Source organism: Chanodichthys erythropterus, chromosome 6 (assembly GCF_024489055.1).
Source record: "Chanodichthys erythropterus isolate Z2021 chromosome 6, ASM2448905v1, whole genome shotgun sequence".
NCBI classification, from domain to species: domain Eukaryota; kingdom Metazoa; phylum Chordata; class Actinopteri; order Cypriniformes; family Xenocyprididae; genus Chanodichthys; species Chanodichthys erythropterus.
Window position 1 is genome coordinate 13,509,653 of NC_090226.1, and position 13,389 is coordinate 13,523,041.

A 13,389-nucleotide genomic window follows, 5' to 3' on the forward strand; every position below is an offset into this window, starting at 1 on the left:
GCCAAAGGCGCGTCAGAGCCCCATGTCTGCTCAACTGCTGATACTCAGCGGACGGTATGGTCGGATGTCTCATCTCTGAGAACAACGGATGAATACACGCCGGACTTGGAAATTAACCCACATGGTTAGCAGCACATAATGCATCGATACGGATCGCCACCGAAGAGCTGGCTTGGACTTCGTTTGCGACTTGGTAAGTGGCATTTTGCCTTACAGTATGTGTTACCAGCTGTAATAAAAAAAAAGTGAGGTGTACCTGTATATTATACATTTTTGTGGCAATGATGACAACTAAAACAGCGTGCTGACGCGATAAGTTTGAGGATGTCTTAAAGGGATAGTTCATACTGAATGCTGTCTCACCCTCATGTCGAGAAATATTGCAGAATGTCCCAGTCACTCTTTTCAATTTAATGAGAATGAATGATGAATGAAGATGTCAAGCTTCAAAATCATCATAAACGTATCTTCCTCATGTGCACTATGTAAGCCTGATGTGATTTGATATATTCTCCATGCGTATCTGTTTTTTTTTTTTTTCAGTATGAGTTATTATACACTACTAGTTTTCACAAGTTTGGGGTCAGTAAGATTTTCCCTGAAGCATTTAACTTGACTAATTTAGACTACAGGAAAGTTTTCTCTCTAGGCTGCAGGTGTGATGTCTGAGTAATTTCAGTACATTCTGACCCTAGAATAGTTAGCCACTGTGTGTTTGATACCTGAAAATACACTGAACTTGGTTTTACTCCTAATGTAAAGTTAACTCTGGACAGGATTATGTCCTTTTTTTGGCATTTAAATCCAGATTTTCTGCCACTCTTGGTCATGGCTTTTCTCATTCCTCACAATTCAATTTGGCTAAATTGTGTTTACATTGTGACAGGTAGACAGACGGCTATGTGGTTAACTTCTGGCTTATCATAAGGAAATGTGATTCATTCTGTATCAACAGTCAACAGCTCTGTTTCAGCAGCTGCAAGGGTAGATTACATTTGATTTATGTTATTTTTTATCAAGATAAAAGTTATGTCAGCTGATTTTACAGGAAGTGCCTCCAAGTCATAGATGACTATTATAATTAGAGGGTCAGTATTTGAAATATTACATTTTAAATGTACAGTTAATTTCCTTCATGTCTAAAAGTTCTTCTCTTTTGATTTCCTTTCAATTGGTTACATAAAATGTCTTATGTTCATTTAAACGTATGTATTTACATGCTCTTCATCCTCGCTCACCAAAGGAACTGACATAATGTGCAACTAGTTAATTTTATTCCAAGATTGACTGCAAGGTCCTTAATTTATATTCTTTTCTGCAATATAAATAGTTAGTAATCCTTATAAAGAATTTTTTTGACAGTGGAAACAAAGTATCTATTCAACCAAAGTAAGTTCCTCTTATGTTCTGTCTGTGAGGTCCAGGGCCATAGTTATTAAATTCAAACTTCAAACTAAGAAACAGGGCTTTTATGAAGCTCACAGTTTATCAGTAAAGCTATTGAGTGGTATTTCTTAAAGTATGTCAAATATAGACTAAGCTTTTGAATTTATGATGAAGAACACCAGAAATAAAGACCTGTTTACCTGATTTTGAATAGGAGCTGTTGCATGGAACTGTCTTGGCTATTTGGGAACTGTCACATGGCTGACTAATTTGCCATCTAGCCTCCAAACCAAGCCCATTACTGGTTTCAGATAGACGGGCCTGTTCTCCATGTGCATGGCTATCCTAATGCTAGTTTTTTAAACAAAGATAAACAATGTCAGGAGAATCACAGATCAGAGGATTAGCCTAGTTATTATAATTGACTGTAGTAGCTGTCACACCACAGTGTTCTTTCATGAGTGGCCAACATGCTGGTGGTAACATATGTTTTTCATGCTGAGTATTATGAGCTGAAGATAACATGATGACAAGCCAAATGCAATGCTGCAAACAAAATTTGGGTGTGGCACAGTATGTGATGATCACTAGCATTTAAACAAATTAATATTAGTAGTATATTATATTACAATCTCGCTAGGGGCACCATCGGATGCAGATGGACAGTGGGGGTCTGTAGCAAAAATGTATATAAAATTTTATACACACAGCTACAGAGCAACATACAGCAAACACAAGACCGCAATGCTGTCTCAACAATAAAGGTTGAACATAATTATTGAATGTAATAACAGCCAGATGAAACAAGCTGTAATTATAAAAGACGTTGTCATACACCAGCTCGCAGAGAGAAATGTCTAGGTGAGAGATCAAAAGAGCTTTGTTGTTTGTATGCGTCCCAGCGAATGATTGAGCTGACAGAGTCTGAGACTGCGGCGTATTGGCTTGACTGCCACTGAAAGCCTGGTCATTAAAACTAACCCCTGCACGTCACACTGCTCCAAATCACTACCATATGGCTGGAAATGTTGGATCCCAAGAGCTAAGACTCTCCCATGCTACTCTCTAATTTGTCAGAGCAAAATTAGAAATTGTGGGGGTTCTGGAGGGCACTCGCCAACTCTTGCAGCTATTCTCTTAATCTTTTATCTTAACCCTTTCTCACTTTCAACTTTCTAAACTTGCTTTTGAGAGGTTATTGTTCTCCATTACTTTCTCTATATCACTGACTGTGGCTTGAGAGTCTGTATGATTTCTGCTTCATTGCTCTATATGATACTGTAACTTTGAGATGCATTGAGTTTGTGGGCTACAAGTAGGTGGACATCTCAAAAGGCAGCTTTGTATCTCTTGCCATTCTGAAAAGTCACAGGTCCAAGTCTCCCTCACATCCCAGCATGCACTTCACATGTGGATGAATGCATCGCTTGTCTGGCGTGCTGTGTGGGTCAAGCCCCCCCTCTTTTTCCCCCTTCACATACTGGCTCACAAAGTCCAAAGCACCCTGCCTGGAAACTTTAGAGAAATCCAGTATTCTGAGAACTTTTCTCCACAAGAGAAGTCACTGAAGTTTTAATACGTTCTGTAATTTGGGGAAACATGAAGAGAAGTAATCATCTAAAGACTGATGTTTGGTTCAAGGTGTGATGAATCTCATCTCAATCTTCGCCGTGAGTTAACAAGTGAGATGTGGCGTTAGATTTATCAGTTGCGCTTGGATTGTGAGGCACGATGTTTTATTGGAGACGGCATGGGTCTTATGAACTGGAAACTCTGCCATGTTCACAGAGTGAGTTGGGGGTGGAGAAGTACACCTGGACCTCCCTCATGGACATTACCCAGAAGTCTTGTGGTAAGAGATTTTAATTGGCACCACTGAATGGTGTGAGACCGTTCGGTTGAATCATTATCTATATTTTTTACCCCAAAGGTAAATTGTGAAATTGTGTTTTTAAAGTTGTTTGTTTGTAATTTTGAAGATATTACATAGAATTGAAGATGTATAGGCTCTGTGTTATGCCATATTTTCTCATGCCATGTTTCTTCTTACAACCTAGTACGTTTTCATTGAATGACTGTTACAAGATTGCAATATACTTCTCAGAGGGCCTATAGTTCACCCCAAAAACAAAAATTAGATATTTAGCAAAATATCCATGCTGCTCCATATAATAAACATAGATTGAAACCATGGACTATCAAGCTGTGAAATGAACAAAAATCTTAAAAGAATCATAAAAATAGCCCAAACAAAACATGCACAACTTTCCAAATCTTCTGAAGTCATATGATAGCCTGAAACTTTTGTTTTTCACTGAAAATCTGGCCTAGAAAATCTGTGGTCACCATTTTCATTGGAAAAGAGCAACAACAAAGGACATTCAGCTACAGTATAAATAAACAAACTCCTTTTGTGTTCCATGGAAAAAAGTAAGTCATACAGGTTTTGCAAGAGAATATATAATGATAGTTTTATTCAATTTTTTTGTGTGTAGTAGTTTGTGCGTGTGTTGTTCAGGTGTACCCTACGTTATGGGGAAAAAATGTCCCCACAAAGATGGCAATATCCAAATACTTGTCATTTTTTGGTCCCCATGAGGAAAATAGCTTATAAAGCATACTAAGTGATGTTTTTTTGAAAATGTAAAAATGCAGAAAGTTTTCTGTTATGGGTAGGTGTAGGGTTAGGGTTATAGGATAGAATTGTTTGTACAGTATAAATGTCCCGATAAAACATGAAAATCCAATGTGTGTATGTGTGATCCATGCTTTCACATTTGGGTATAGTAGAAAAAAAATGGCTTCTTCTTTTTTAAACTTTTGTTTTCAGTTTTGTGTGGAGAACCACATGTTTGGTTTTCACTAAGGACTCAAAAAGTTTAAGAGACTACTGTGACACCAAAGTGCAGAGGGAGAGTGAGTTTTAGCTTGTCCATAATACCCTTACTATTTAATCTGTGTGCTAATACCCCAATTAGGACCCTCTCAGAATGACCTTTGCCTCTGGAAATATTTTGTCTGTCTAATCACTCACTCTATCCCTCTTTATCTATAGTCAAGCTAATGTTTTTTTTTTTTCTCTTTACCTAAATCTTTAGATTTATTTTTAAACTTTTAGGAGTTATGCAAGGAATTGAAGTGTTTCATTTCTGTGACTCTATAGTACAGTGGCCCAGTAGTGCACAACACAACGAAATTAAAAAAGCAAACATAAGTTCTTAACACAACAAAATCGAGCCACAACGCAACAGAATCAAACCACAACTCAAAGGAAATACTCCCGACCACTAGGGGGCTCTCAGAGCTCGGTAAAGTTAGTTTTCCTTGCCAATGTTCTATAGAGTCGGCAGTAATATCAATACCACGATTAGTTTAAACATTATGTAAACATTGTATATCGACATGAAATATTAATTCAAAATCACCTACGTGCAAAATAGCTTCATATTTATACCTTTATGCGCTCTACACAGTGCCCAAGGAAGTCGACTGGAAGTTGAAGTTGGCCGCGTGCTGCCATCTTGTAGCAGAACTTCACTTGCGTTAGCATCCCCATTGACTCCCATTCATTTTGGCGTCACTTTGACAGTGAATAACTTTACATCTGAGGTGTTTAAAGACTCCATTTGTCCATTATTTATTTCCAAAGATACACGACAATGTATAAAGGGCTCCATTACCTTCTATGTTACATTATGGCCCCGTAGAAACAGTTTTTGTAAAAATAAGCTAACGATTGCGTCATAACCACTCGACTCTCTGTCGCACAGTAGAGAAATTACCGTACAGACAGGAGGAGAAGCTCGCAGGCAATAGTATGCATTAACTTAATATGGCGTACTGGTGTTACATTTTAAAATACTATACAAAATAATTAATCAGAATACTTACTCCTGCTCACTCACGCCAAAGAACTTCCCGCTCAAGCTCGCCGTCTCTGCAAGATTAACGATGGCAGTTTGCACGCACAGCTACTAGAAGATTTACATCTGTCAGACAGGTTGCGGACGTCATCAAGCTTAGTGTGAGTCTGCGCATCAGAAACGGAAGTGCAAAAAATCGCTAAAAATGGGCTTCACTTGACTCAATTGAGTTCCAATGGGGTCGCTGTGTCCATTTCTTTTACTGTCTATGGCTCTACCACGGTGCATGGTGAAGGGATCGTCTGCCAATTGGTTAACCAAGTGGTTAAAACGTATAATTTGTATTCACATTACTTATAACATTTAAAAACAGACCTATTCAAATTCTAAAGCTTGTCAGTCTTACCAACAGGAACTAACAATCTTTGGAATTTGAACATGTCTGTTTTTTAAATGTTAAACAAAGTCATTGTAATGAATACAAATTATACGTTTTAACCACTTGGTGGAATTGGTGGATGTTCCCTTCATCATGCGCCGTATCGCGTCAAATCATTCACAAGTATAAATATGAAGCTATTGTGCACGGTTGATTTTTAATTAATATTTAATGTCGATATACAATGTTTACATACTTAAAAATAATCATGGTAATGATATCTTTGTAAGACTGTCGACTTTATAGAACAGTGGCAAGGAATACTAATATTACCGAGCTCTGAGAGCCCCTAAGTGGTCGGGAGCATTTCCGTTGTGTTGTGGCTTTATTTCATTGTGTTGTGGCTTTATTTCGTTGTGTTGTGGCTTGTTTCCGTTGTGTTGTGGCTTTATTTTGTTGTGTTGTGGCTTTATTTCATTGTGTTGTGGCTTTATTTTGTTGTGTTGTGGCTTGTTTCCGTTGTGTTGTGAACTTATGTTTGCTTTTTTAATTTCGTTGTGTTGTGCACTACTAGACCACCGTACTATAGTGGGACCAAAAAGAACTGTGAAAACAACAGTTTACAAACAGGTTTCCCAAAGACATTGTCCATCTGTCTGTGGTAACATAAGCAGGTTGTGCCTCCCCAAACTCACGGCATCGGTTGAGCTAATTTTGCTATGTCAGGTTGTGTCTAATCTCATTTAAGCCCAAAACGTAAGAGGATAAGTTAGCTAGGAATAAAGAATCAATGACAACTCCGCTTCCAGACCTTCTGCTTCTAATGTTTTGACATTCTCAGACCTTCCAAAACATATACTGGCATCCATGGCATCAGCTTGGTGTTCCTCCAATGGAGGCAAAAGGAAACAAGTATTGCATGAAATATTTCCGCTGTAGCACTTGAGACAGTAGATGTGCCTAACGCTCCTCAGGAACTTCAGCAAACAACTGGGTAAACAGAGGGGCATGAAAAACAGATCCTGGCATTCTGCACATTCCTTACATAGAGGATTTTTAGGAGGTGCCCTCTGCCTCTCTGACTAAAGAAGGAGAAATGGAATATTCTTCATCGAGAGATGGAGGCGAGTATGGAGATGGAATGCTAGCAGTGTTAAAGATCATATCTAGAGTCTGGCTTGGACTGTGTGGTGATGTTCTTCCTTCAGGATGTTGGGAAAAATGCTGATACCTTGAAGTAGGAACTGTTCACCTTTTAAATACCATGGTATATGAATGTAGCAAACATTCACAACCATTGTCTATGGGCTTTTCAAGTTCTGTCACTTTTTATTATTTTTTTTTTATTACCATTTATTGATTTATAACCATGATGTCTTTTTATGCAAATATAGAACATTATTACATTATTACATTTTTCTAAACTATGACATTCTAAATGAAGAGTAAATAATCATAAACATTTTCAATATTTATTGTGTGAAAGTGTATGTGTGTGTGTATATATATTTATTATTATTATTATTATTATTATTATTCAAATTATGAAAGTAATCAATCACAACCAAAATTTTGCTTCTGATCAAAATAAATAAATAAATAAATAAATAAATAAATTTCACCCAATGCACCATGATGCAAATTAAATTTTTTCATGAAGGTTCAGAGGGGGAAAAAAGCTGTTTTTTAGTTTGGGTGTTTCACTTTTTCAAAAGTGCCCACAAGTTAAGAAACACCCTTGTATCAATGTACCATCACTGTACTTTTAGTATTTTGTAAGGATCTTTCGTAAGGAAAGTTTACCTGTAAAGGAATATGTTTTCAGTAATATGTAATGTCTGCCCTCTGTGTTGTCTATGTTGTTGTCTGTAATCATCAATACCTTTTTGTTTTGATCCAGTTTTGAGGTGGCAGCATTGCTAGAAAGGAGAATGAGGGGTTGAATCAATTGAAAATCTTGCACTCGTTCACATTAAAACCTGTGGGTTTCTAGGTAAGAGGAATACCACTGCCCTCACTGAAAGGAAAATCAGTCAGTCTGCCAGCAAACTTGTAATGTCTGGAAATCTTAGATTTCCGCCAACTTTTTTCGCTCTGTCTGTTTTTCTCTATTTTTCCTCTTTCTTTTCCTTTTTGTGTTATTGTCAATTCTTCAGTTTTCAGTTAATCCTTTCCTCAAGGTTTCATATTTATTGTCATTTTTAATCATTTCTCCTGGTACCAGTTACTAGTCTTTATAAAATTGATAGCATGGCTGAAGGAAAGGGTGCCATGGCTAACTCAAGTTATATATTTTATAAAGAGATACATGCAGTTTTATTTGACCAGCATGTCATGAAATTAAGTAGTTGTCACTTAATGTATCACTAGCTTTTGTTTGTGGTTCTCGGTTTTTTCAATCGCACTCTCCTACATATCCCCCCCCAGCTGCCTCATCTATTGCTGTGTTGTATTGCTGTTATGTCTTTTGGCTCATGCCCAAGGACATATCCCCCACAGGCTCACTGTGTTCAGAAGAGTTCCTCCATGGTACCCTGTTATGAAATGTCTCAATCATATTTATCTCCTTCATTAATCTCCTCTATATTACTCCTGGATACTTGATACTTCCATATAGAGCTGCTGTTCAGTTTGTAGCCCTAGAACTAGGAAGAGAATTAGCATTTTTGAGTTTCCCTGTTATTTCTAATGGGGTTTTAAAATGTTTTAATTGGTTTCATTGTAAAATGCGCAATGACGAGCACAGTTATGTGAGTTTACATGCTTGATGTTTCAGACAAGCTAGAAGCTTACATTTTCAAACAGCAGTTTCAAAATTTATCTTTGAGAACTGTGTGTAATGTATGTTGTAGAACAAAATGTGAAAGTCTCTTTTTATTCCCAAGGGAATCTATAGCAATTAACCTTCATGTGCTATCACATTTACTGTTGTTCGTCAAATCCAGTCGTTTAAATAGGAATCCACACAAATGAGAATGCCACATGAAGACAAATTTCGCAACAGGTTCAGGTTGGTCTTTGTTGACCAAAAGAAAGCTGATTGGTTGAAAGCTGTGCTTCATACTGTACATCGCTACACTACTGACAAGAGACAATGAAACTTTTTTGTTGGTGAAATTTGACCGCACCTTTCCAGTTTGGCCTACACATTGACCTCACTTCTAATTCCCTTCCACGTACAGTTGACCTTTAACCTCTGTTTGTGTTTTGTTTCAGGTGAGAAGCCTGCACAAGAAGAGAAAACCGGCATCTTGTGTCAGCATCCCAACTGTCCTGAACGCCGGCTTGCTTCCAAGGTGAGACATCAGAATGTGTCACGCGGCATAGGAAAGCCCTGCAGGGGTGACGCAAACTGCTAAATCTTCACCTCTTTAGTGTTTTTGTTGACTCGTATGGACAAAAAAATCCCAAGTATGCCTATTGCATTTATCAAATGGAATATTCCAGCACAATAATCATTTGTCAGCATGTGTGCTTGGGGAACTGACAGGAAAAACAAAAGTTTTGTTTGTCTTTGTGCTGTTGAAAGTTCAGTGGCGAGAGGACGGATGTGATGTTATAGGCGGCATTTCACCAGCTTTCTCCTGGGAGTCTAGGGATGCGGGCATGGAAAAGTGAGATTAGTGCTCGCACGTATATGAGGCTGTTCGCACATAAACATACCTAAACAAAACGTAATATGTCTCTCCCTTCCTGTCTTTCTCTCTCTCTCTCTCTCTCTCTCCCTTTATGAACTGTATCTCTTCCTATGTCTCTCTCTTTTTGTCTGTTAAAATGTAATACGTCTAGTCTGGTGACACGTTTTTGATTGCATTTTATTGTCATGGGTTCATTGCCAAACTGGTTTGGCTAAAGAATCAGTTTATTCCTCCCAGTGTCCCTCCTCCTTTTAAACATCAGTCACTCACATTTTTCCTCACTGGCAAACCCGGTGCCTATTCATTACCCACACTTTCCACTTTTGTGTTTTAACAGGTGTTCCTTTACCTTTAAATTTGTAAATTACAATGACGCCACAGTAATGTGCTGATGTATTGGTCTTCAGGTTGGATATAAACAGTGTTTGAATTGGGCAAAAACACCAGTATTCCCTTTCTTTGCATATATATATTGAGAAAAAATTAAATTATGTATGATCATTGGAATTCATTGACTCATTTTATATATTATTTTTATTGAAAAATATTTAATATTTTTTTTTTTTTTACCCACAATATAGGGAGAAAATCCCCTCGTATCCCCTTAAACGACTTCTTTAAATACATGTTGGTCTATTACCCACCACTAAACATCACATAAAAACAACTGAAGTTTGATTGATGGCTTACATGTAAGTCAGATAGCTATAGTTCATATTTGAATGGGCTATTATTGGTCAAAACAATGCATACAATCAAACCTGGCTTGTGAGTCTTTTGTCTACTAAGACCAAGGAGGCAGGCTATCTTGTTGAGCAGGTACAGATGAGAGTACTGACAGTTTTTTGTGTGCAAGAATAATAATGTACCAGTCTTCTTCAAACTGTGGATACAGATAAACCCTGTATGAAGGAAACCGATAAAGTTTGTTTACACGGAGCATGTCTGATTCATTATAGGACATCACAGTGATGCTTGCTTGTTTTTTTTGGTGTCCTACATTTCCTGTCTGCACAACTCTGCCAGTGTCCTCTGAACTTTAGTGAGCTTTTGAAAAGAGTCTCTCGGTAAACACTTCTGTTTCTAGTCTTCTCTGATCGAAGCCAGACTTAACTTAATGTACCCAATGTTTTTATCTGAACCAGGAACATGCTTATGTCATTACCCTTAAAATATGGAAAGATGAGAGGAACTCTTGTTTATTTAAAAAAGAACGAAGGAGAGTTTTCAAGTGTGCGCATGTCCGTGTTTATGTTTTGAGGTCTTTGTGGCTCATCTCTCGTGGGATACAAATTTCATATAGGTTTGTTCTTCCTGTCTCCTGCAAGGGGTCAAGAGGTGAAAATACACAAAGATGATGACGATAGTTTGCTGTTGACGTTTAACTGCTCATCCTGCTAGCTGACATTTAAAGGTGAAGTGTTTATTTTTTCAATGTTCAAAAACTCTTATCTCAGAGACAACTATAAGTAAGCAATTCATAGATTTATTTTCCCTGAAAAGTGTAAATACTGTGGCTCTGTAGCTCTTTCAAAACATTTATATGTTTGTTTGAGCATCCTGACTAGCAACAATGGCTCAACCAATGGCAGGAGTTTGGGGGTGGGGTTATCTGTTTGTCTGACCAATGGTAGCTAGAGGCAAGAAATTACAAGTCACCATGAATTCAAAATTGACAATTCATATTTTTTTTATGGAATATATAAGTATTTTTAAAAAAAATTATTTTATACTTTATACTTTAAAGGTGCTAAAGACGATCTTTTTGTCGACTGAGAAACCAAAGACTGTTACTGAGTTTTTGAAATGAGCGCATGCGTAAGAACAACCCCCCTCCTTCACAGCTCATTTCGAGGGAACGCCTCCCAAAACTCGTGCACGAGTATTGGAACACGAGTGTTTACCACCGGCATTCGCTGTGTCGTGTTAGTGGATTCATTATGTCGGACAAGTGATTGACAAGCCAGAGGGCCAATCGTTTACACGATGATCGCATAAACGATTGGGCCCTACCTCGTGCACAGATTATGTATATTAATATTATTCCTTTCAGTGCACCTAATAAATAGTCCTTTATCTGTTAGTAAAGACAGTTTCAAGTAATATTGCAAAAATGTATAAAACAAAACATCCTCTTTAGCACCTTTGAACAATTTACTATACAATTAACCATCCAATCAATTCCCAATGAACATGCTACATGTTTTCTTGTTCGAGAAGCCGTTCAACTCAGATATTTGTTACAAAATGGAAGAAAAGACTATCATGACTTCCGTTTCATGCTTACTTTAAGTTTGGCTCTTTTCGTGCCTGTAAACTTGCTTATTTTTGTATGTCACAAAACTAGATCCATTAGAGATTAGTTCCACACAATATTAACACAGAACAGGATCTGTAATATTTTAACACAGCATGAGAGTGTGTATGTATATGCGTATTTGCTTTGATAATTTATGTATGTGTGCGTTTCATGCTTGTGAGCATGTGTAAATGTGTGTAAGTTGTGAAATAGGCTGACCGTCTTCATCCCTTTACACAAACACAGACTAAACAGTGACTGCACTATAATAAACACAGACATTAGCAGCTGACTGTAATTTGTGTTGTAAAAGATGAATGTGCTGCTTTACCAAGACATTACTAAGCTGCAGGAGGACAAGGGTATTATGGGTTAGCAGATTGGATAATGGTGTCTTTCAAACACTTTCTTCATGAAAACATCAGAATATCGCCCTGTCACAAGGTTGCCAATGTATTGGCTTCAAAGGCTTTATTTCAGTTAGAAAAGTAGGTTAATTACTTTTCAGTCTTCAATAATATATTTAATCTGTTGGCTTGAGGTTAACCTGGCATCCCGTCGCAATGGATTTTCCTCACAAAGTAATTTTAAAGACATCAAGAAGCTCGCAACCATGAAATGAGCTTATTAAAAGAATCGTTCACCCAAAAATGAAAATTGTCATCATTTATTCATATAGTTCAAAAGTGTATGACTTTTTTTTTTTTTTTTTTTTTTTCTGAAGATAGTGTTTTTGTCCATATAGTGAGTCGATGTTGTTTGGACCCCGATGTACTTCATAATACCTTCTTTTGTGATACTTTTCCTTTTAAAAACACTAAGTTCTCAAACTCCTTCGTTCACAGTCATTAATATGATTGAAAGCATTATTTCAGCTTCTGCAGCAGATCTGTGCTGTTTTCTCTGTCACTGCTTTATGTCTCTGTCTGTTCTCACACTCAGCTGTTAGGCAATACAGACTGAACTCACACCTGTAACATAACAGTCTCGGAAAACACAAACATTCAAAACTTAATGTGCTGCCTGAAATGTTTCAAGGACAAAAGAATCGAAAAGTGAAGTAAATCAGTGCTTGTGGAATTCTTTGGATTGTGAAGCCTCACTAACACTTTCGACCACCAGATGGAGCAATAATACTCCGCTATTAGGAAAATTTCTACTTTGTGTGTGTGCTTGGAAAGTCATATGGACAAAATAATTTAAATGCAGATTATTTTAATCATTATTAATATAGCTATTAATATTTCAGCAGGAAATCAAACTATATTTCTTGTCGTATCATTCTTTATTTTCTTAAGAGTGTAGTTATTTTGATTTAAAAAAACTCTCATATCACATAACTATAAGTAATCCATTTGCAAATTGAATTCCCGAAACGTTCTCTCTGTGGCGCTATCAAAACATTGCTCTGTTTGTTTGAAAATACTGACTAACCCTACCGGGCAACATTGGCTCAACCAATGGTGTGAGTTCAGGGCGGGGCTATCTGTTTGAGTGACCAATGGAAGACTTTAGGTGTGATTTGTGAAATTTTTCACGTTTGAAATACTGTTCTATGCCACTAATGGAGGTAGAAATTACATGATTGAACTTACTATTTAAAATCAATAAAAGTTATCTCCCAAGTTTTTCTCCCGTTTGTACTCACATCGGACAACCTATATCACCTCTCATATTTCATGCTCTACCAGCTGTCAACATTAAAATCTCTGATTCTCTCCTTCTTGTTTGCTCTCTTTTGCCAAACATAGCTCTCCGCTCTCTCATTCACTCCTTTAAAGGAGACCTCTGATGTCACCAGGCAGGAATTAAGACTCTGGATGA

The 13,389-nt window shown here is 37.3% G+C and overlaps 1 protein-coding gene across 3 annotated transcripts in view; it reads left to right on the forward strand.

Annotated features, from left to right (window-relative positions):
• The window catches only part of plekhg5a (pleckstrin homology domain containing, family G (with RhoGef domain) member 5a), a 45,922-nt gene continuing 32,533 nt past the window's right edge, over positions 1-13,389 (forward strand). Inside the window, exons 1-2 of one of the 3 annotated variants that reach the window (XM_067388149.1) lie at positions 1-193; positions 8,845-8,924. In XM_067388149.1, coding sequence (XP_067244250.1) covers positions 139-193; positions 8,845-8,924 — 135 coding nt within the window. In that variant the 5' untranslated portion in view covers positions 1-138. Of the gene's footprint in view, positions 194-2,907; positions 3,239-8,844; positions 8,925-13,389 lie in introns of those variants that run through there. The other 2 variants (XM_067388148.1, XM_067388147.1) reach the window with 2 other exon arrangements.